The following is a 25,594-nucleotide window of genomic DNA, read 5'->3' as shown; positions in this document are numbered from 1 at the left end:
GCTCACTGCAACCTCTGCCTCCCAGGTTCAACATTCTCGTGTCTCAGCCACTGAATTGCTGGGATTACAGGCACGTACCATGACACCCAGCTAACTTTTTGTATTTTTAGTAGAGACAAGGTTTCACTATGTTGGTCAGGCTTGTCCTGAAATCTTGGCCTCACCATTTCAAGTCAAGACCCGCCTCAACCTCCCAAAGTGCTGGGATTACAAGCGTGAGCCACCACGCCCAGACAGTTTCTCCTTTAATATGTGTAAAACTATTTAGTTTTTCTACCCTCTAAAGATACACCTTTACTTATTGATATTTTCTTTCTGTTTTCTTAATAATTAAGGTCAGGTATCTTACTGACTTTCTTAATAATTAAGATCAGGTATCTTACTGACTTTAGTTTTAAATGTTAGCTTCTTTTAGTAATTTAACAATCTAATTGTAAGTTATTAAAACTTATTTTATATTTTGACGGTCAACCATATTCCTTTTGATGTCTTATTTATTAATATGTGCTGCCAGAAATAATATAGCATCTTGATTTTTATTAATTTTTTTTATATTCTCAAAACTCTTTAGGTAAACAAAAGATCTTGTTGCAATAACACTTGAAGTCAAAGGACAAAAAAAAAAAAAAACTTTTCCTGCTAAACAGTTTTGTTGTCTTCTATCAAATACAAGCACTGTATAACTTAGCAGTCTGCCCATAATGTCTTGACATCTTGGCTGCTAGGAAGTTGATAAAAAGTGTATGTTTGAGTGTTTAGCTGCAGTCATACAGTATTTGAGTTTTTACTGTAAACTGGGTTAAATGATTTTAAATGGTTGAAATAATAAGTAGTTAGTTTTAATCAATTTTTTATAATTTTAAATGTTCTCAGAGAGTCAAACACAGAAAAATATTGCCTTAAGCTCAAATAAATTCATGGGGTTTTTTTTAATGTGTAAAACTTACAAAAAATACATTATAGGCTGGGTGCGGTGGCTCATGCCTATAATGTCAGCACTTTGAGAGGCCAAGGTGGGCGGATCACCTGAGGTTGGGAGTTTGAGACCAGCCTGGCCAACATGGAGAAATCCTGTCTCACCTAAAAATACAAAATTAGCCAGGTGTGGTGGCACATGCTGTATTCCCAGCTACAAGGGAGGCTGAGGCAAAGAGTCACTTGAGCCCTAGAGACAGAATTTGCAGTGAGCCAAGATTGTGCCATTGGACCCCAGCCTGGGCTACAAGAGGGAAACTCTGTCTCAATAAAAATAATAATGATAATACATTATAACCTGCCCAAGAACAATACAAAAAATGAGAAATTCAGACAAGAGAAAAATTAATGCAAGTTAATTAAGAATTTAATGAATTCAAACATGAAACTTTTTAATTTCCTACTTTTCCTTTTATCTGCTGAATTATTTCACCAAGGAAAATATTTCTAAACATATTAGTATGCTTCTCCCTCTGTTCAGTTTGCAAGCAAAGCTAATCTGGAAAAAATGTGCTCGTATATATGAACGTATATATATTTATATATATACACACATGTGGAATGGCTTTCCTTAGCTTTCTATTCTTTTAATCTTTGTAGATAAATTTCTACAATGAGGCAGGTAGGAGAGGTGGCTGCTAGCCTTTTGAAAATTCCATCTGATGCCTAAAAATTGAAAGCTTCTAGGAAATGTTAAATCAATCCGTCAGTATCAGCATCTCATGCTGAAGGGACACCAGCTATTTTCTGGATGAATACACTAGTTGCCCTGGATACTGACCGTTATTTTTCTCCAAAAGCACATCTCTTTTCAGAGAGTCTGGCTTTAGTAATACTTTAATTTGCAAGACTAACCAAGCTGAACCATCAATGAAATGTATGTGGACTTAAATCAAAGGAATTGTGTTAGAAATAAACACCATTAAGCCTACTGCAATATCATTCTTATCTTCCTGGATAGGAATATCAGTTACTCTGGATAGCTGAGGCCTTCAAAATAGCTAAACTTTGATTTTTGGCCTTTTCTTTTCTTAAGCTCTTTGTTTTTTTCATTTTATTCGGAGAATCCTTTTTTATAATTTCTTTTTTAGTTTATTTATATACTCATTAGATTATTTAGTAATTTCTCATTTAGTTTATTTATTCATATACTCATTTCTTCAGTGAATATTTGCTGAATATAGCAATGCATCAGACTTTGGGTTTATTGCTTTTGGAGATACAAAGATGAAAAACAAATTGCCTTTCTTTAGATGTTAGTATTCCTACAGATGAGAAAATGAGGTAATTTATAACTTATTCTATTGATATCATTCATGTTTATACAAATGTGTATGTGTGTAGTGAATGTAGCTACAAAATTTTAAACTTGGTTTATTTTTTAAATTTCATAATTCGAGAGGTGATTTATAAGAATCAGCATTTGCCATTAACCATTATCAAGTACTAAATTACATATGATAGTTACTTTAACCCCTCAAAATGCATCCTATGAGGCATAAACTACTAGTCACATTCAACAGCAGAAATCAAGGTGTAGAAAGATTAAGAAATGTCCTAAGTTTGCTAAACAACAGGTCATATATCTAAGTTTCAAATTCGTGTTTAAATAATCTAAGTTTATTAACTTCTGCTGCATCATGCTGCTTCCTGAAAGGGAGTATGTTCTATGTTCCTATCAAGGCTGCCTCTATGTCTAAAATATTCAAGATGTGGCAACATCTTGTTATGCATATTAACGTATTATAAAATATATATCAAATGGCTGATCTAGTTAAGTTCCACATAAACAATCGTAAAAGCATACAAAGTTAGAATTGGAAAATAATTTTAGGTCTAACCCAAAATGTCAAATCTGAGATTCAAAAAGATTCAATTAATTGCTCAAGGTCATACAGCTATTTTGAACCATTTCAACACTGAAACAATGTTACCTATCCCTAATTTTACTTTTCTTTTCACTTCTTTCTTAGTCTCACTCAGGCACCTATATGTGGCAATGTCATATATTCATATAAACCTTATTATACTCTGTGATCACATCTAAACATAATTGTTGCAGACAATAAAATGTAGACAACACAATCAACTATCTTTCTTTATTTCTCTTAGGTGGAGGATCATTGATTTCAATGTCTTTGGACTGTAAGATCATGCCACATCATGTGTGCTTTAATAAGTCTCATTCCTGTTTAAATCCATTGGCAATGTATGGACCTTGTTTTACAGACTTATAAAACATAATCAGCTTAGATTTTTTAAAGTGTCTTTAAAAACACAAATAGGTGTTTCCTTTTTTTCTATTCTGAATTTCTAAAAATCTATGAGCACGTTGACTTAATGCTCCTCGGACACACATTTCTTGATTCCTCTCCTAGGTACAAAAACTCTAGAAATTATATATAAAACAAACACAAGGAGACTCTGAAAGCAGAAAGAAAAAGTAATCCAGCTGTGTATCTTGGGACCAAGAAATACCATGGAAGTGTGTTTCTCAGGTGTCATTTTTGTCTCATATATCTCAGACTTGAACTGAATAAACTGGCAACCCAGAAATGGCAACATACACATGATAATAATAATAGTAATAATAATAATAACCTGCTCTCTCTATCTAAAGGCCAGGAAAGAAACAACCTAGCAATCAAGGCAGAAAACTTTACTATAAAACTTTAACCAACACCACAGGGAAAAGGCTGTGACACACCCACAGCAGCAAAGGCCAAGTGGGGATCCTGGGCTTCCACACACACCTGATGGTAATAAAGTGCCTTTCCCTTCCCTTCTGAGGTGGTGTCACTGGAGAGTCAGGAATTTCAACATCATCCTCTAGGTGATACTGTAGAGTCCATGTGGGTGGCCTGAACTCCCATTCTTCATCCAGAAGCACAGATGAGTCCCAATTTCATCTCTGGTACTAACAAAGGCTGACCCGAGGACCTTCTGCTTTGATAGGGTAGCACTTCTCACCTTCCTCTCCCAGAACAATGTCAGAGAAAGACAGTTAAAATAGAAGGGCTGACAGTTGGAGTTACATGTAGTAAAACATGTTTAAGTTCAAGCAAAATCACTCATAACAAGAACCAGGAAGATTTCAAAGAGGCTGAAAAAAATCACAACTAATAGATGCCAATACCAAGGTGACAGGGGTGTAAAAATTAACTGAAAAAGATTTAAAAGCAGCCATAATAAAAGTTTTTAAAAACTAAAGATATTAGGGAAGAAATGAAAAATCTCAGTAAAGAAATAGAGGAAACAAACCAAAAGCAACTAGAAATGTTAAAGCTGAAAGTGCAATAATTTAAATTTAAAAACTCAGTGAATAAACTCAACAGCAGAAAAGAGGAAATGGAAGATGTGGCAGTAAACTAAAAAGTCCTACAAGGAGAGGGGAAAGTGTGAGGCTAAAAAAAGACTTGAAAAACTAAAGGCTGGAAACCACCAATCTGGCAAGAGATGTACACCTATAGGTTCAAGAAGCAGAGTAAAGCCCAGAGAGTATAAACCCACGACACATTATAACTTAACTTCTAAAAGTGTCATTTGTGACAACATGTTGAATTTGGATAACATTATACTAAGTGAAATGAGCCAGGCACAGAAAGAGAAATACTTCATGATCTCACACGTGGAATCTAAAAAAGTCAGACTCTTATTAGTAGAGAATAAAACAGTAGCTACCAAAGGCTGATGTGAAGGTGGGGTAGGGAATAAGATATTGATCAAAGGGTACAAATTTCCTGTTAGACATGAGAAATAAGCTTTGGAGGTAAATAGCACAAAAAATAATAAGTACATGAGTGAGGTGATAAATATGTTAATTAGCTTAAATAATCATTCCATAATGTATACATATATCAAAACATCATATTGTACTCCTGAAATGTACACAATTATTTCCTGGTTAAAAGTAAAAATAAATTTCTGAAAACTGGAGACAAGAAATAAATCTTAATAGCAGCCAGAGGAAAATGACATGTTACACAAAAGAAAACAGTTTTAATAATAATGGATTTCTCATCAGAAATCACAGAGAACAGAAAGAAGTGGCCCGATATTTTTAAATATGAAAAGAAAACTGTCAATCCCAGTAACCTATGCCAAGTGAAAATATCAGAAATAAAGGGAAAATCAAAACAGTCTCAGGTGAAAAGAAATTAAGCGAATTTACCACAACAGATGGCAAAGAATGGATAAAAGGAATTTTCCAAAGCAATAGGGAAGTAAGCAATTAAAGAAGAAACCTGGGAACATCAAGAAAACAGAAAGGACACCGTAAGCAAAAATATTTGTACATAAAAATAGGCTTTCCTTCTCATACTGGGTTTTCTAAGTTGTTTGATGGTTGAAGCAAAAAAAAAAAAAAAAATGACAAACTTACACTAGTGCATGCAGAGTAAATATTTAAGATAATTATATTACAAACAGGGGAGGCTAAGGAAACATAAAGGGATGTAAAGTTTCCATGCTTCACTTTACTGGTAAACTGGGGATGCTAGTATACTGATAAGTAATCTACATATACTGTAGTAACTAAGTCAACCAGTAAAAATGCTAGACAAATAATATATTTGAAAACAGTAAAGACACATCAAAGACGTTTTGTAGATATGGATAGATTATTCTAAAACCTATGCAAAATGGCAAAGAAAATATAATAACTAAAATAAGTTTGAAAAGGAAGAAAAAAGTGGAAGAAATAAATCTGGTTTCAAGGCATATTACGTAACTTCAGTAATCAAGACTGTGTGGTATTGACAGAGTGGTAAACTCATTAAATAAATGGAAAAGAACAGATAATTTCAATACAGACATCTACAATTATGCTCAAACGATTTTTGAAAAAAGTGTACAAGCAATTATAGAAAAGATGGACATCCATAGCGACAAAGTGGACCTTAACCTAAGTTTCTGACCAAATGCAAAAATAAGCTCAAAATGAATTATGAACTTAAATGTGAAACTATAACATTTTTAGAAAAAAATCTAATAAAATCCTTGGAATGTTAAGTCTAGGCAAAGAGTTCTTAGTCTTAACATCAAAAGCATGAACCATGGAAGAAAAAAATGTTAAATTTAATGTAATCAAAATAAAAAATTTTGCTCAGCAAAAACTCATGTCAAAGTATGGATAAACAAACTACAAAATGAGGGAAAATATTTGCAAACCACATAGCTAACAAAAGAGTATCATCTAGAATATAAAAAGAACTCATAAACAGTAAGTGGGAATGTAAAATGGCATAGTCGTTCTGGAAAGCAGTTTGTCAGTTTCTTAAAAGAAAAAAGAAAACTAAACATGCAACTAACATATGACCCAGTGATTGGGCATTTATTACAGAGAATGAAGAATTATGTTCACTCTAGAACCAGTACACAAATGTTCATGGCAGCTGCATTTATAATAGCCAAACACCAGAAACCACCCTGAAGACTTTCAACAAGTGAATAAAGACCCTGTGGTTTATTCATATCACAGAATACTACTCAGCAGGAAAAAGAACAGACTAGTCATACATGCAACAAGCTGAATCAATCTCCAGAGACTTATATTGAATGGAAAGGTCAGTCCCTAAAGGAAATGCACTGTATAATTCCATTATATAATTTTCTTAAAATGATAAAGTTATAAAAGTGGAAAACAAATTAGTGGTTGCAGGTGATTAAGAAAAGAGTGGGAAAGAAGAGAAGCGTGCACAGCTACGAAAAAAGCAACATGAGGGATCATTGTAATGAAGGACATATTCTGTATCTTGACTGCAATGTCTAAATGCTGATTGTGAGTTTGTACTGTGCTTTTCCAAGATGTAATCATTAGGGAAAACTGGGTAAACAGTACACTTGATCATTCTGTATTATTTCTTACAACTTCATGTGACTCTATAGTTATCTACAAATAAAAATATTTAATTAAAAATTTATAAGCACAAATGCATATTTCTTCCTTCACTCATTAATATTTATTATATGTTCTAGAAATACATACAGGCAAAAAGAAATCACTTATAATTTCACAGCCAAAAGGCTTCTATTTATGATTTTGGGAACTTATTTTTTATTATACTTTAAGTTCTGGGGTACATGTGCAGAACATGCAGGTTTGTTACATGGGTATACACGTGCCATACTGGTTTGCTGCATCTACCACCCCATCATCTACATTAGGCATTTCTCCTAGTGCTATCCCTCCCCTATCCCCTTACCCACTGCTATCTCTCCCCTAGCCTCCCACTCCCCTGGCAGGCCAGGTATGTGATGTTCGCTTCCCTGTGTCCATGTATTCTCATTGTTCAACACCCACTTATGAGTGAGAATATTTGTTGTTTGATTTTCTGTTCTTGTGTCATTTTGCTGAGAATGATGGTTTCCAGCTCCATCCATGTCCCTTAAATGTGTACATATATATAGAAGAGTGATTTTTCCCCACAGAATCTGACTCATAGTGGCTATGGGCTGAACTGTGCCTCCCCGCAAAATTTACATGTTGAAGCTCTGCTTCCAATATGATTTTACTTGGAGATATGGTCATTAAGGAGGTAATTAAGGTTAAATGAGGTCATAAGAGTGGGTTCCTAATCTTATAGAATTTGTGGCCTAGGTCTCTCTTTCTTTCTCTCTCTCTCTCTCTCTCTCTCTCTCTTTCTCTCTCTCCCAGCCCCCAACTTAGTACCCATGCACATCCAAGGGAAGGCCATGTGAGGACACAGTGAGAAGGTAGCCATCCATAAGCCAGGAAAAGAGGCCCCCACTAACCTGACCATGCTGGCACTCTGATGTCAGAATTCCAGGCTCCAGAACTGTGAGAAAGTAAATTTCCGTTTTTCTGAGCTATCCAGTCTGATATTTTCTTATGGCAAACAGAGCACACTAAGACAACAGCATTAATTTTTTCATTCAATAAATATTTTTATGCATCTAGTCTGAGAGATAGCGTATTAATTTTTCACTCTATGTTTATCACTTAATGTATATTAAATATTCTCATGGGAAAATATATTTTACACGATAATTTTAATGGATTAATAGAATTCATAGACTTGCCTTATCCTTTACTATTTATCACATTTCTATTTAATCACCTACTGTGTTAAAGATTAGAAAGTTATAAAGATCATTTTTAAATAAATTTGAAAGTTATTAAGATCTGATTATAATTTGAATAACTATTAATGCCCAAGAATACTTAAAATTTAATGAAATCTATATTGGACATTATAATCTGAATATTGAATGATACCTTTGAACTCAGAGAAGTGTCAAAGACAACAAAACATCTGATTTCCAGCAGCCTCTTAGGATTTAGTAGTTAATGAGGTTTTTTTTAAAAAAATAATACACCTGATTGCTACGTCCATCATGAAAAAAGTACTGGATGTATACATTTCTATTTATTCAATTGGCACAGCTATTAAAATTAAAGTCTGAAGAAGTCTTATGCTAACAGTCAGGTTCTCTACTTCTTGTCTATGGTTTATCCAGCTATTGATAGACCCAACATCCCATGTATTTGAGGCATTCGAGACAGAATAGAAAGATCACTGCTGTCAGGAGAACTTTCTTCACATTTCCGTTTAAGACAATTACCCATCTTAGTGGCTCTCAATCAAGGCAGTCCCAGTCCTTCTATGACTTTGGAAGGTGTTGGCAGCATTTTTGGTAAGGTAGGGGTGAAGCTATGTAGTCTAGTGGTAAAGAACCAGGAATCTGGACGCCCTGCAATACACAGGGCACTCTGTACAATGACTTGTCTGAGATTCTGCCCAGGTTTCAAATGTCCTACAAGATATTCTCAAAGGGGGAACCTACTTATAATTATCTGATCCTTGAATTTAGTTCCATTTTACACATATGCATAAGTATTTCAGGATATTTAATATACACTTATTATTTTTCAGGGACCATAAATTCTATGTAAATTGAGAGACAACTTTACCTCATTTTGTATGCAAGATTTTCAAGAACTTATCAGTTTAAAAATCAGGCAGCACTACTCTCAGTATTTGAGTAATAAAATATACCTGATATGTATCTGCCTTCACAGCTGTCACATTCATGATGAATCTATGCATGTGAAAATATCTGACCACTTTCTCACGTTTCCTTTGATCACTTACATATTAGACATGTACTATTCATTGTAAATTACTTTTTCTTTATTATTATTATTATTATTATACTTTAAATTCTGGGGTACACATGTAGAACATGCAGGTTTGTTACACAGGTATACACATGCCATGGTGGTTTGCTGCATCCATCCTCCCTGCCATCTACATTAGATATTTCTCCTAATGTTATCCCTCCCTAATTTTCCAACCCTCTGCTATCTTTCCCCTAGGCCCCTCCACCCACCAATAGGCCCTGGTTTGTGACGTTCCCCTCCCTGTGTCCATGTGTTCTTATTGTTCAACACCCACTTATGAGTGAGAACATGTGGTGTTTGGTTTTCTGTTCTTGTGTTAGTTTGCTGAGAATGATGGTTTCCAGCTTCAACCATGACTCTGCAAAGGACATGAACTCATCCTTTTTTATGGCTGCATAGAATCCCATGGTGTATATGTGCCACATTTTCTTTATCTAGTCTATAATTGATGGGCATTTGGCTTGGTTTCAAGTCTTTGCTATTGTGAAAAGTGCTGCAATAAACATACGTGTCCATGTGTCTTTATAACTGAATGTTTTATAGTCCTTTGGGTACATACCAAAAGGATAGTAATGGAATGGCTAGGTCAAATGGTATTTCTAAATTACTTTTTCTATATATCTCCTTTATATTTTAATACAGGTACTAAATTTAAATTGGAAAAGTTATTTATAAAGGCAAATATAATAAAAAATTTATTAGAATAGAAATGGGAATATTACTTTTTTATTTAAAAATAAAATCATTGGCTCTAATAGAGAGTTGGGAACATAATTGGCATTCATTCTTACACATAGAAACATTGGAAATTAATTTACCCTTTCTGGGCACGTTTCCTAATCTGTGAAATAATAGTGGATTATTCCAATTAATAGTGGAAAGGTTTGCGGTTCATTCAATAACTAATACTTGCTTATACTTCTTTAATTTTAAATCAAATATTTCCTTTTTCTTAAAGAAGTTGAAACTCATCTTCCTTCTTTTCTTTGTTGATAGCAAGTGGTTTTGACTTTGTAAGCATTTCAAACTTACATTGTCAGAAAATTCACTTTTCTGGGCATCAAAACTTATTCTGTGAGTTTCAGAGTTCAGGCACTTGGAGTTTCAGAATGTCATTAAACTATATCATCAAAAAAAAAGGAGACAGCATAGATATATAGATGAGAAAGATAGAAGATAGATAAGTATATAGATGCATAGAGATGATAGGTTGATTTCTTGATTTATTCATAGAATAAAATAACTGATTTTAAAAGTAGAAAGATAGAGAGACCCATCTCTAATAAAGTAAAAAAATTAGCCAGGTATGGTGGTACATGGCTGTAGTCCCATCTACTTGGGAGACATCCAGGTGCGGGGTTCATTCGAGCCTGGGTGTAAAGGCTACAGTGGGCCTTGATCACACCACTGCACTCCAGTCTGGGTGACAGAGTGAGACCCTTCCTCAAAAAAAAAAAAAGTAGAAAGAAAATATTTAGTGCCATAAAAAGATAAAATATATCATTTCCTTGCAATTGTTCTTGTAATTAAAACTAGTTTATTTATTTAAATTGCTCTCCTATTCTTACTCAAAAGAGTTCATATCATCAGTTTGTGTTTATTTAGGTGTCAAATTAGTCATAAAGGTCCTTTTCATCCTAAAGATAAGTCATAACATAGAAGATTTTTTCCTGGGAGTATATTCTGAAAACAATTTTGGACTAAGTTTTTAAAAGAATGTCAGTGGTAAGAAACATGAGAAATTGCAATTTCTAGGAACATGAATATCTCTTTTGGAAAGGTTTGTATTATGCAGATAGCAGATACTTTCCAAGAAATGGTTAACACTTAGAGGGTAACTACAGGGAGATAGATTATAATTATGCTGTCTTAGCCCTGTCTACATCAGTTACTGTTTCACCTACTGGAACAACAGAGATGATAGATACAAAACAGAAAAAAGAAAAAAGGAATCATAACAAAACTATTTTCTGGATTTATATTGCCTTAATAACTAAATTTCCCAAAAACACTCAGTTTCGTATCACTGAATAAATAATGCATTCCTTGATATTTAGGTAGAACCACCACATAAATTAATGTGGTATTAAAATCAGAAAATCCCAGCCAATCGTCTTATTTTTATCAATGCAAGTCAAAATTAAACTGGACAAACTTGTATTTTATTGTGATCACACTCTAAGATAAAATAGAATAATAAAGCTTAAAGTTTTATAGAAAAACTAATGGTCTTGTTAAATTTCAGATAAAAAATGAAAAGATAAAAATATATATTAAAAACACTTTTTTTGGTTTATTTTTGATGTTTGAAAGGATCTGTTTCTCTGGTCTACTTATAAGCAATGTATTATATAATATTTCTATGATAAACTAAGCAAGTTGTAAATAGTGTAACAGCATTTTTCAGATCTCTACAAACACTTATGCCCACGATGTACATAATAAAAAATAAAAAATAAAAATAAAGCTGTTTTCTGATCAGAACAAATCTACATATTATATTACATCCTGAATATTCATAATATTCATGAGCATATTAAAAGCTTAAAATGTAATGCAATGACTAAGCCTATCAGACTTTGTTTAAAACATAGTTTTGAAAATTTACTTGACTACGGTTTAATTCCTATAGATAGTCAAAAGAAGGCACACTTTTCAAACACACTTTGGAAGAGCCATGGCATCCTACTGCGTTCCAGGGCACACACAGTCTAAATTTACAAGAATCCCTCCAACACTTTAAAATTATTAACTTAAATATAGGTTACTTCTTTCTCATTAAAGATACACTTTCTCTAATATTTCAGATTATGGTGTCTAACTGCTTTCTAATCTGTTCACTCCCCTGGGGATATCTGATCTCCCTACTCTTGCGATTGCTTTCTGCTATCACCTGCCTTATCCAAAGTTAGAAAATACACAATTATGCAAAAGGTCACACATTTCTGCAGTGCCCTTTACAGTGTACTCCAAAATATTAAAATGGAATTTATTCTGTTGGGTTGCAGATATATATATATATATATACATATATATATATGTATGCTTGTCCAAAGGGAAAAAAATAGGGAGTCAAAAAATAGCAATAATATTTTGTTATAGCAGCTTGAGTGGACTATGACAATTGGCAATGCTTTTCCTTCACGTAGTAAGTGGAAGTCACCTGTTTCCTGTGAATATTGGCATGTGTTAGATTATCCAGTCTTTTCAAGGCTACCTAACATAACAGTTGGATTCCAAGACAAATCCAGGTATAAGCACACTAAATGATGGTGCTGTTTATAAAGGTACCATTTGTAAAAGAACACTTTGTGTATGAATTTTTGTGTTTTTCAGAACAAGGAAAGATTGAGGATTAAAATATTGAGAATTATCATTAAAATGTCATGGATTTAATTCCATACCATTAACTATCTTTGAGCATATGTCTTACTTCCTCAACTAGATATGGGGACAAGGAACGTTTATTTTCCTTTTTTGAATTAACAATGACTTCTGCTAATTTCCACAAAATTAGAGAACATCACAATTGTGTTAATTTTAGCTGTCATTTGTTTTTATACCTAAATTAATTATAAGGGCTTCAATCCCCACTATTATGCATTATACCACCTAACAAATAAAACATGCACATGTACCCCCTTTATCTAAAATAAAATTACATTTTTTAAAAAGCTTAAGGGTGTTATATGTCTTGGTAATGTTCATGCAATTAATTAATACCAAATGCAAGGATTAAATTTAACATTTTATTAAAAGTATAATTTTTAAAGAATTAAATGAACTTCCAACTTTCATGCTAGTATTTATTTTGTAAAGTTATCATTTCTAATAACTATAGAACATGAATGTAATAAATATTAATTTTTGAGATGAATAATAAGTATTTAGGCTTTCCCTTCCCTGATTGCATCATTTGTCACATAGTTAAGCAATGCCTACGTCTAAACATGAAGGTGAAAGGAATACTAAAAGCAAAGAAAAAATCCTTATATAACACAAGCCACAGTAGAGATGCTGAACTATCTGTCTAACTTTCAGAATATCTACTAAACATATTTAGACACAAAGCTATAATAAAGGTCCTTGCAATGGTGTGAGGGTGAAATACTGATCTTCCTCTTTTAAAAGAGCTTTGATGACCCCAGCTTCAAATGATTAGCTTGTCTTTACATAATGGAGAAAACTATGTAAAGAGTATTTTGAAAAGATCATGCAAAAGCTGTAGGTCTCTATTAAAGAGCAGTTTTAAAGGGGGTAATGTGTCACTTAGAATTGGATGACCTCCATTTTCTTCCCTGTTGATTTTACTAAGGTTCTTAAAATGTATATCAAAATAATGTAATGTGTGCTGACAAATTGAGTAAATCTACTTGGTTTTCTAAGTAAATCAGCAGAACTTCAAATTTTACTAGGCATAGTTTCATATTTGGTAGTGAACTGAAATATTTACTGTGCAAAGTGTTTATGGGTAGCATATTAAAGATATGTGGGGAAGAAGGAGAGACAAGTGTATTGCTAATTGCAAGGCATGAGGAAGTGGCCATGTTTTGTAGACTTAGCTGGGCCCTTTTTAAGTGTTTTCAAATTTAGCATGATGGTTTGCACAGGCACTGAAGTGAGACCACCAAGGTTAGAATTCCATTTCTGCGACATATGTGGCTAGGTGTTTCTGAGCAAGTACTAAACTTCTTTGTGCCTCATTTTCTTTGTCTGTGAAATAGGGAACATCATAATAACGCGTACCACAGGTCACAGGGAAGCCTTTAAAAACATGAATTATAAAGTGCTTACTTAGCACAGTATCTAGAACACAATTAGCAATCAGTGACTTAGCAAGTATGATGATAAGTAAATTGATACACTCTGAAGTCTTAATAAACCTGTACAAAGTATTTAAAACAGTCCATAAATAGTCCCTAAATTAACTTTTGCAAAATAATTTAAAAAATGTATTGTTCATGTTATTAACAAAAATATTATCTTTTTCTTAAATTAATTTGAACACATGTAAAGATAAAGATGAGGTCATCTAGATGCATGTAAGAATATAGTAAACGTTGAGATAGTTTTCTAATTTGGGGGCCCAATCAGAAATCATCCTGCCTTGAAAAGGGAAAGAAAATGATGACTTGGAATCAAACAAAGCACATATTTTAAAATGTCAGAACAAATCCTTTAAATTATGTTAGCGGTATCTTATTACTGGACCACTTAACTGTAGCTGTAATTACCATACATAAGAATAAATAGGTGGGGAAGTGCAAAATAGGTATATACAAAAATAAATTGAGGAGAATAAAGACTTATGAACTCATTTCTTTCAGTATCATGACATGATCTAAAATACCACATTCAGGACAATGATTTAACCATCTTTTCAAAAGCATTATATGCTAGGTTTATTTAGAATTTCTATGCTGTATTCTGAGGCATATACTTTTGCACTATGTCTTCATAATTGCCCTGAAAGTTAGAGAATTTGCATATCAGAAAACTTAAGTTTATAAAGGCTAAATATTTTGCCTAAGGGCAATTCAGTCTTCAATTGAATTGAACACTGTGTTTAGTCATATAGATTTGAAGTTAGTAAACTACAGCCTGCTGATTTGTTGCCTGATTCTGTAAATAAAACTTTATTGGAATACTGTCATGCCTATTCATTTACATATTCTCTAGGTATGTGTTAGTACCATAAAACACTGTAGTTGTAACAGAGATCATATAGTCCATGAAGCTTCAAATATTTACTATCTGACCTTTTAAGAAAAAATTTGCATTACATTCCACACCTTCTTCAATGCGGTGGAGGAGTGAGGAGCCTGAGGATCATTTTGTCCTTCAGGCCTATACAGTGGTAAGGACAGGGGTACGGATTTCTGTAGTGGTGTAGCCACCCAGATCTAACCACTAATCTTCCCAGTCGCCAAGGCAGCTACTCCTCACATGACAAAGGGGTGCCCTAGCATCTCACCATTCTTCAGGCCCTAAGTACCTGCTGTAAGTGTTCTCCAGGGACAGCATAGCAACTCTTCCACTAACATTTCATTTTGAACCCAGGGAAAAGAGGGTCCCGTGATTAGAATAGATTTGATGGTGAGAAGTTCCCATTCTCCTCTCATCAGAGTTTCTTAGGGTGCTTTGGGGACACAAACACAGAGGATCATTTCACTCTTTTCTAATTTTCTTTTATCCTCGGACAAGTAATCAATTTTATTTCACATTTTTAAAAGCTATAAATAACCATGAAGCATATGCAAATCACTCTAACAATTCCAGTACACTTAATAACTAGAAGGAAATTAGTTATTGTTGCTCCAGAAAATGTTTATGAGTTGAGCTGTCTCTATGGTAGCAAATTCATTTGAAAGACGTTTTCAAAATACTAGCCACAATTTTCTTTTGTGTGTGATAGATTAGTTATTCAATTGGATTGTTTCAGTCAATTGGTTATTTTGAAATTCCTTGATATGCACATTTTAGGAGAGTATAAATCATATGTGTTTTAAATATATCATTGTATAACTCCATAACCAGGAAATTTCTGTTTTACTTACATGTCTCTGGGATCCATCGTATTCACATCTTTCAATTTTTCCTAGACTGCCATCTGAGAAATACAACTTCTCTGCACGGTAGTCGATAGTGAGTCCATTTGGAGTGAGTATGTCTGTACTGACCACCACTTGTGCATTTTTCCCAGTCAGGGTAGATCTCATAATACTTGGATGTTGTTCATTCCAATTGGTCCAAAACATTAAACTAATTAAAATAAAAATTGTAATTATAAATCAAACTTCTCATCAAGAGTAAAAATACTAATAGAAACATGGCAATACTAAGCTATTTTTAAAAAAGCAGAATTATTTAACCCACATTCTATGATCTTTAACAAAGTCTAGGCAATAAAACAAGATATGTATATTATATTTGCATGTTCATTTTCCTCAGGTTCTTAAATTAAAACTAGAACGTACTTCTAAAAAGTAATTACCCTGTGTATTCCTTCAAATGAAATGTTGTTAAATTAAGATAGATGCATAATGAAGGTGTATTTTAATCAAGAACAAACCAGTGATCTTAAGTTTGTTTTCCACGAACTGTAAACATGCCCTAACTTATCACATTTCAGCTGATCCAGTATAATCATCCTTAACCTAAGTATACTTATCTTCTTCAATTGATGAAAATAAAAATTCTTCTTCTTTCAATTTTCCTTTATTTTATATATTTTAAGTTCTGGGGTACATGTGCAGATTGTTCAGGATTGTTACATAGGAATACACATGTCATGGTGGTTTACTGCATCCATCCCCACGTCATCTACATTAGGTATTTCTCCTAATGTTATCCCTCCTTAATTCCCCCACCGCCTGCTATTCCTCCCCTAGCTCTCCCACCCCTCAATAGGCCCCGGTGTGTGATGTTCCCCTCCTTGTATCCATATGCACTCATTGTTCAATAACCACTTATGAGTGAGAACATGCAGTGTTTGATTTTCTGTTCTTGTGTTAGTTTGCTGAGAATGATGGTTTACAGCCTCATCCATATCACTGCAAAGGACATGAACTCATCCTTTTTTATGGCTGCCTAGTATTTCATGATGTATATGTGCCACATTTTCTTTATCCAGTCTATCTTTGATGGGCATGGGTTGGTTCCAAGTCTGCTATTGTAAACAGTGCCACAATGAACATACACGTGCATGTGCCTTTATAATAGAACAATTTATAATCCTTTGGGTATATAATTAGTAATGGGATTGCTGGGTCAAATAGTACTTCCATTTGAAAATCCTTGAGAAACCTTCACACTGTCTTCCACAATGCTTGAAGTAAGTTACATTCCCACCAAAAGTGTATAAGCATTCCTACTTCTCCACATCCTCTCCAGCATGTGTTGTCTCCAGACTTTTTAATGATTGCCATTCTAACTGGCATGAGATGGTATCTCAAAGTGGTTTTGATTAGCATTTCTCTAATAACCAGTGATGATGAGCATTTTTTCATGTTTGTTGGCTGCATAAATGTCTTCTTTTGAAAAGTGTCTGCTCATATCCTTCACCTGCTTTTTGATGTGGCTGTTTGGTTTTTTTCATGCAAATTTGTTTTAGTTATTTGTAGATTCTGGATATTAACCCTTTGTCATATGGGTAGATTGTAAAATTTTTTTCCCATTCTTGGTTGTCAGTTCACTCTAATGATAGGTTCTTTTGCTGTGCAGAAGCTCTTAAGTTTAATTATATCCCTTTTGTCTATTTTGGCTTTTTTTGCCATTGCTTTTGGTGTTTTAGTCATAAAGTCCTTTCCCATGCCTATGTCCTGAATGGGATTACCTATGTTTTCTTCTAGGGTTTTTATGGTGTTAGGTCTTATGTTTAAATCTTTAACCCATATGGAGTTAATTTTTCTATAAGGTGTATGGAAGGAGTCCAGTTTCAGCTTTCTGCACATGACTAGCCAATTTTCCCAACACCATTTATTAAACAGTAAATCCTTTCCCCATTGCTTGTTTTTGTTAGGTTTGTCAAAGATCAGATGGTTGTAGATGTGTGGCATTTCCTCCAAGGCCTCTGTTCTGTTCCATTGGTCTATATGTCTTTTGTGTATATTTTGGAGAAGGAAAATTACTAAACTCCTATTTTGTAAATTTCCTTTTTCCACTCTTAGTGTGATTTTTCTACAAATTAGAATATCATTTCTAAAACTCTAGGGATGACTTGCATATCCTTCACCATGGTATCTGTTCTCTGTGGATTCCCATATATAATCATTTAAAGGTAGTTGAGCACAACAGCCCACAAAGTTATTCAATGTGTGTTTTTTGAGTATTTTGTGACATTTATTACCAGACAATATTAAAATTCACAAAAAATGTTTGTATTACATTTTTATTTTTGATAGTTTTACTTACAAATTGTGACATTTAAAATTTTTAAATTAGTGAATTGAGGCCAGGTGTGGTGGTTCACTCATGTAATCCCAGCACTTTGGGAGGCGGAGGCCAGGGGACCATGAGGTCAGGAGATCAAAACCATCCTGGCCAACATGGTAAAACCCCACCTCTACTAAAAATATAAAAAAGTTAGCTGGGTATGGTGGTATGTGCCTGGAATTCCAGCTACTGGAGAGGCTGAGGCAGGAGAATTGCTTGAACCTGGGAAACAGAGGTTGCAGTGAGTGAAGACTACACCACTGCACTCTAGCCTGGGGACAGAGTGAAACTTCATCAAAAAAAAAAAAAAAAAAAAAGGTGAATTGAAACATTTAAAAAATTATGCATAGAATATAAAGTATTAAACTTACAATGTATTTACAATATTTCCCTAGATTGTAGGCTTTATAAGAGAATTTTAGAGTGTTAGTGTTCCTTTCATTTCCCCTCTTCATTTCACAGGTGAGGAATGAAGAGAATGGACCAGAGAGTTTAAGTAATTAAAGTTTTCACAAATAAATAGTAACTGAGCCAAGTTTTAGACTTGGAGAGCCTATCTTTCTTTTGCAATTTAGAATTTTATTTTAAAATATCTCTTAATCTATTAAAACACATGGTGATTTGAAGGTGTCATTTGCATATATAATGGTAAATTGTCTTTTTTATACTTTAAACTTTAATTACAAATAATTATCAAATTTAAATATTTTATGTGTTTAATTTTAACTTACAGCTCACCATATGCAAGGTAAAAAGTATAACTGTTAGCCTATGTAATAAATAATTACAGGATAAAGCATTTATTAATTAAAACTCATCATGTAATATCATGAGTGACCTTTTTATGTTTATTTCAAAACTGACTTATAAATTCCTTTGCCCAACTCTTTTATTCCTACTGTGGGACATTTATTATTGTCCTGAGATTCTTTTGGTGATGTGTCAGGATAAACGCAGCTGAGCCAGCAAGCCGTATCCTGATATGACAGTGGTGAGAGCAGTCTCCCATGCTCCATGATGAGTCATTACGTTGCTCAACCTTGAGTTTTCACGTATAAGATGATGTTCAATTAAGTAAATGAAGTCTGATCTCACTTTTAGCTCTATAAACAGGTCCAGATTTACAACTATTTTCACTCTGCCCAGTTTACATTATTTAGTCCTTTCTTTGAGAAGGAGTCAGGGTCAGTGATTATCTGTCATTGCTTTTAATTCTTTAAACTTTTTTTTTTTTTAATCACATCTAAAAAGAGCTCTTCTAGTTTTGCTCAGGGAAGACCAGATTGGTCTGATTTTTGTTTGTTTCATTTAAAAATAATAAGGATTTTCTAATAGTTAACAAACAACTTTATCATATTGTGTATGAGAGTGAAAGTCCATAGAAAGATATTTTTTTGTCCCTTACTTCTGCTTTCTTCTTCAGTTTTTTTTTTTTTTAACATAACTGCTTTCTTTAAGACATCCCCCAACACACAAATTTTTTCTTTACTTTTATTCACTATTATATCCTGAGCATTTTCTTTTGTCATGAATTTTTTACAAGCGTTATTTTAGGTGTCTGTACAAAACACCGTCAGACAGCTGTAGACTACTTAGGCTATTATCAAGTACCTGGTGCTGAAAAGGTAGCTGCACACAAAGATGTTTGTATTGTTGCAGTTTGCTTTCTTTTGTATTTCTATTTGGGAGATCCCCAGATGCTACAATTACTTAATTAAAATGAAAAAAAAAAAAAAAAAAAAAAAAAAAAACTCTTAGTCTTCCATGTATGCTTAGTTTTTTGTTAAATTTGTGATTCCAATCAGCTATGCATTAATGTTTTCTTCACAGGCCTTTTCAAGCATAGTATTGTCTCTTTCTATTTTGCCGTTCATTATTTAAACTTGTTTTTACTGGATCTCTCAGGGAGATGAGACCTGGCATTTCGAGGGTTCAAATTTTAATTTTTCACATTTATAGGTTTCTTATATTTAAAAAGTTTTATGAATTATGAAAATAAAACTTAAACCTTTTATTTTTAAAGATAATTCTTCTTAAAATTAACATAACTCTGATATTCCTTTGACTTATAATTACAATGAAGAAATAAAAATACACTGTTTCTTACTTTTGACATTCATCCAAAGCTAGCACATGTGGGTGGTCATCCTCTGACATGGTGATGACTGCTTCCCTGTCAAATGCTCCAGGCCGAGTCTGGTCCACAGTGTGTCTGGTGATGGATGAGGTGGTGGAGCTTGTCCAGTACAGTGTGTCCCAGGCTCTGTGATAGGCAAGTCCTTCCACAGAACCCACATCTAGTGGGGGAAGAAGAAGAAAAAATACATATTTTTATCAATAAAAAATGACCCCTGGACAGAAAAAGCATTTAAGATACACATGTATAACTGTTATTTCATCAACCATTTCTCCACAAGTTCTCCAAATAAAAATGTATTGATTGTGATGTCTGCAACTGATAGCTGATTGTACATATTATATAATGGAAACAATTTTTGCAAAAATATCATTATAGACTTAATCTTCTCCTTAAAAAAACACAATTAAATAAATTGCCTTGCATTTTGGAAAATGGTGCCTCTTTATCTTTCCTGTATCTTAATCACTTTTCATAAAATATCCAGTTGCAACAATTTAGAGATGCTTTTGAAAATCTTATGCCAGCATTTCCACTTATGCACAATCATCATGAGTTTTCTCTTGATACTATAAGCCTGGGATATCCAGGAAAAGCAAACACATCAAAGACTACAACAGTATGAGAAATCAAACTCCTTACTTGCAACTATCAAACAATGGTAGACAATGTCTTAATAGGTTAATGGGGCAATTTCTTTGTTTCTATTCAACAAATGTGATAGAAAAACAAAACAAGAAAAAGAAATTAATTGCCAGCTAAGACATGCTTTAAATGCCAGACAAAGATAAATGGTGGTACACAGATCCTAATACATAAAAGTGACAAAATGAAAAACAAAAACCATTATTTTTTAAAATTGTATTCCCAATCTCTAGGGTAACACAGAGTAGCTGTTTCATTTTTCATAGACATGCTTTGAGTACATCTTTAAGTATAACCAAATTATTACACTTTTTCTACATGTTATCTGTTTTCCTCAGAATTATTATTCTGAGCATATTTAACAAGGAATATATACACCTTTTGCAGTCATACCAAGAAATTAACATTATTACAGACAGAGTCTTTCTTCTACTTTTCTCTCAAAGAATCTCTAAAAGGATTTATTCAGCTCCTATAAAAATAGGTATATGAAGAGAGCTGTTTCTGGGTTTAAGATGAGTTAATATTTAGTTTGGTGGGATCAATAGGATTTTGTGGGAACGCAAAACAATAATTAAAGCTTTTGAACAATGTTTTTCGTGATTAATTTTTTGTCATTTTTCTTTTTACATAAAACATGAAATATCCAGTAATAATGAAATTAATATCTATCATTTTTAGGTGCCACATGCAAATTGCTTTTCATACATTGTTTTATTTTATGTGTAAATCTACTCTGTGAAGTTTGTGTCATAATTCTCCATTTCCCAAGAAGAAAGCTGAAACATATAGTCACAGGACTGATAATATTAACACAAAATTTTTAGCCCCCTTCCATTCATCTGCTTCCAAAAGCCTATGTTCTTAGTAGCACCACTATTTGTATATGGGTTTATAGTGCTTACTACTTATCCTTAATCTATACCAACCTGAAATCAAATAAACGATTCATTAGTCTCAACTTACTTGACTCTAGGAGAATTATATATCTAGTAATATACCATAGATAGCCTCCTCTCACACAGTCAACAAAGCAGTTTACAGGGTATTAAGGGGGGTGACTAGTATGAAAATCTAGGCCAGATATGATGGAAGAAAAACTATAAGACGCAGTCATTATAAAATCAGTTAAGCTAATTTTATGTGATGCATACAGTGCTCCTACTTGGAGTGAGTAAATGAAAAGCTGATAATGGTTAAGAATGTTTAAATCGTTAATTAATAAATTATCTTTGGCAGAGCATTTTTAAAACTCCCAAATCATTTCAGAAATGCAGTTAACTCTATTAGTAGTATCTGCAGCATTACACGCCTTTCATCATTTACAAATAGAATGAGAAATGGCATATCTCTGAAAATATTCAAGCAAATAAGAAGAATTAATCCATCCTCATTCTATATCTTCCCTTCTAGTGATTATGACATATCTTCCTCTTGGCAACTTTCTCGTACCAATTCAGGAAGAAAACACTTGGTATCACCATTGAGATGTGGCAGATGCTTCTTTTCTATAGTTAACATAATTCCAGAGTTACTAAAGCATGTATTACATCTCAACATCCAGGTGTTTAATGTGTTTTGCTTTATTTTTGTAATAGATGACAATCAGAAATTACACTTAATAATTATGTGTTGATACATTTTAAAATATTTTAGTAATATACTTCTTTCTAAAAATGTTTAGATCCTTATTACAATTATATTTTAACAATAAAAAATACTGAAATATTTTAGTTGAGATAACGTAAGACATGTTTCTCAATTTTGTGATGATTTACCAACAGTGTGGGAGCATGTGGCATGTGTATGTGTGTGTGTGCACATATATCTGTGTTTGAACACTGAGATTCCTAAACAGTTGAACAGCCAGAATAAGGACTTTGAATTACTGATCCTGGAAGGTAATTACATAGTTTGAAAATAAGATAAAATGTTATCTATCCAACCAGACTTGAAATATTGAGCAGAGTAAATCAATACAGAGCTAAATTCTTAGAACTCAAGGGTGTAGAATAAGCATGATTAAGAAAATAACTATAACTCCTATGTCAGCAGCTCCAAACTTTTCACCCCAGCAACATGTATGTATATGCATACGTATATGTGTGTATATATATATATATATATGAATGAAATGTAATGCAAAACTAGTAAAAATATCACCTCCTTACCTCATGTACATGATAAGAAAAAAAAAAGAGTTTTCTTTCCTCTTATCCACCTTTGAACAGGGAATTGGCTTTGGCTAAGCATAAGTCAGGTACTGACACGTTTTTGCAGAAGGAAGAAGTGGATGTCAGCACATCAAAAAATACAAGCCAGGCAAGGAACTCAGAGCTGTGGTTGTACCCTCTTTCCTGGATTCTAGTTTCCACAGCAATCATGGGGAAATTGATTCTAATAGCTTGGCAGAGAAGTAAACCGCTACTCTTACAGCAACCCAAAGGACTTCACTTCATAGAGAACATGCTTTCCTCTCATCATCACTGAGGAACTACAACAGTCCCTTCTTGCCTGCACATTGTCATAAAGGCAGGATAAGAGCTTGCCAAATGGGAAAGGCAGTGAAGGATATTACTCCTAGGGAATCACATCCATGAAACACTATTATTCATCTGGCTAGGGTAACAGTCACAGATAAATCCAGTTGCAAATTGGCCTTGCTGTGTCCTCATCCAAATGTCATCCTGAATTGTAGTTCCCATAATCACAATGTGCTGTAGGAGGGACCCAGTGGGAGGTAATTGTATCATTGGGGCAGGTTTTTCCATGCTGTTTCCATGATTGTGAATAAGTCTCATGATATCTAATGCTTTTATAAACAGCAGTTCCACTGCACACACTTTCTTGCCTGCCACCATGTAAGATGTGTCTTTGCTGTTCTTTCAAATTCTGCCATGACTGTAAAGTCTCCCCAGTCATGTGGAACTGTGAGTACATTAAACTTCCTTTTCTTTATAAATTACCTAGTCTCGCATATGTTTTATTAGCAGCATGAGAACAGACTAATACACAAAGTTAGCAGGAAATAACATTTATCTCAAGGAAATGCTACAATTATAAAGCATAATAATAAAGTCCTTATTGATTGTGTACTACTTTCTTACTGTTTTGTTCTCCAAAACCACAGAGTATCAGTTTGTTTTTTGAAATTATATAATTAGTAGAAAGCATCAAAATCTTGTTTGGAGGATCTAAGTTACTTTGACACAGAGAAGCAGTTTCAATTTCCAGTACAGGTACAGAGCTTAAAATAAGAAGTTCTGCACAAAATATTGCACATCTATATTAACTGTGAATTCCAAGGACAGAGGATCCCAGTTCTACTTCATTATTCAGATCAGATGTTGGACTCTTTACAAATAGTACACATAACTGTGCTCTACTTTAAGCCTAATAAAACACTACTTTACTGAAATTGTGTCTAATTCTACCCTCTGTAAAAATCTTCTAAAATTTTTCTTTCTTTCTTTCTCTCTCACTTTCTTTCTCTTTCTTTCTTTTCTTTTTTCTCTCTCCTTCCTTCCTTCTATCTTTCCTTCCTTCCCTCTTTCCTTCTTTCCTTCCGTCCCTCCTTCCTTCCTTCTGTCCCTCCCTCCCTACCTCCCTCCATTCCTTCCTTCCTTCTTTCCTTCTTTCTTTCTTCCTTTTTGTGAGATATGCCATAGTTTTTCTAGTATACTGTCTCTCTCATTGCATAAGATAATAATTTGACATAGTTGAATGAGTTTATTTGACAAAATTCAAAAACTCTTCCATTTTAAAAATATTCAATACACTAGCAATAGAACTTCCTAACCTTGATTAAAGGAATATAAAAACCCAAGGCTCATATTGTATTTAGCGGTGAGAAAATTAATGTTTTCCCTCAAAGATCAGGACCAAAGAAAGCATGTCCACTTTTGTCCTTTTATTCAACTGGTGTTGAATAAAATTGGAGATTCTAGCAAGGATAATTGGGGGAAGGGTAAAGAGAGAAAGAAGGAAATAAATAGTATCCAGATTGAAAAGAAAATAAGTAACACTATCACTATTTTCCGATGGAAAGTACTGGTATATACAAAATCTTAAGAAATTTAATAGAAACGTATAGCCAGGTTGCAGGTTACAAAAGCAACATACAAAAAAACGGTTGCATTCTATATAAGAGCAATGAACAATCCAAAAATGAAATTTAAAAAACATTTTATAACAGAATTTTAAAATATAGAATACTTAGAAATAAGTTTAGTAAAATAATTGTAAATGTTAAAACATACACCCCAAACTACAGCACATCATTGAAAGAAACCGAAGACTTAAATAAATGGAAAGACAACAATGTTCATGGAGTGGACAACCTAATATCATGAAGATGACAAAACTATCCACAGAGATCTACAGATTTAATGTATAGAAATCCCAGCTGGTTTTTTTTTCCAAAAATTGACAAGCTAACTTTTGAATGCATATGGAAATACAAGGGACCCAGAACAGCCAAAAGCATCTTGAATGAAAGAAACAAAGTTAGTGAACTCACACTTCCTAACTTCAACCTCGGAATAAAGTTTACAGTAATCAAGAGAGTTTGATTTTATTATAAGAATAGACATAGCTATATCTACCAGAAAAGTCCAATGAGGAAAAAAAATTATCTCAAACATAATAATGCTCCCAATAATCGTATAGCCACATGCAAAGCATATTTGATTCCTTATTCATACTACACACACACACACACACACAAACACACACACACACACACACACACACACACACAC

The 25,594-nt window shown here is 33.5% G+C and overlaps 1 protein-coding gene across 3 annotated transcripts in view; it reads right to left on the bottom strand.

The window, feature by feature from the left end:
• The window catches only part of LRP1B (LDL receptor related protein 1B), a 1,911,091-nt gene that overhangs the window by 347,419 nt on the left and 1,538,078 nt on the right, over positions 1–25,594 (bottom strand). For all 3 annotated transcript variants that reach the window (XM_017523186.2, XM_037736613.1, XM_037736614.1), the window contains exons 42-43: positions 20,160–20,349; positions 15,676–15,880 (exon numbers count right to left, since the gene is read on the bottom strand). In XM_017523186.2, the coding sequence (XP_017378675.1) occupies positions 15,676–15,880; positions 20,160–20,349 (395 nt within the window). The remainder of the gene's footprint in view (positions 1–15,675; positions 15,881–20,159; positions 20,350–25,594) is intronic.

Source organism: Cebus imitator, unplaced genomic scaffold (genome assembly GCF_001604975.1).
Source record: "Cebus imitator isolate Cc_AM_T3 unplaced genomic scaffold, Cebus_imitator-1.0 Scaffold27, whole genome shotgun sequence".
Taxonomy (NCBI): Eukaryota; Metazoa; Chordata; class Mammalia; order Primates; family Cebidae; genus Cebus; species Cebus imitator.
This window is presented reverse-complemented; position numbering and strand designations above follow the sequence as displayed.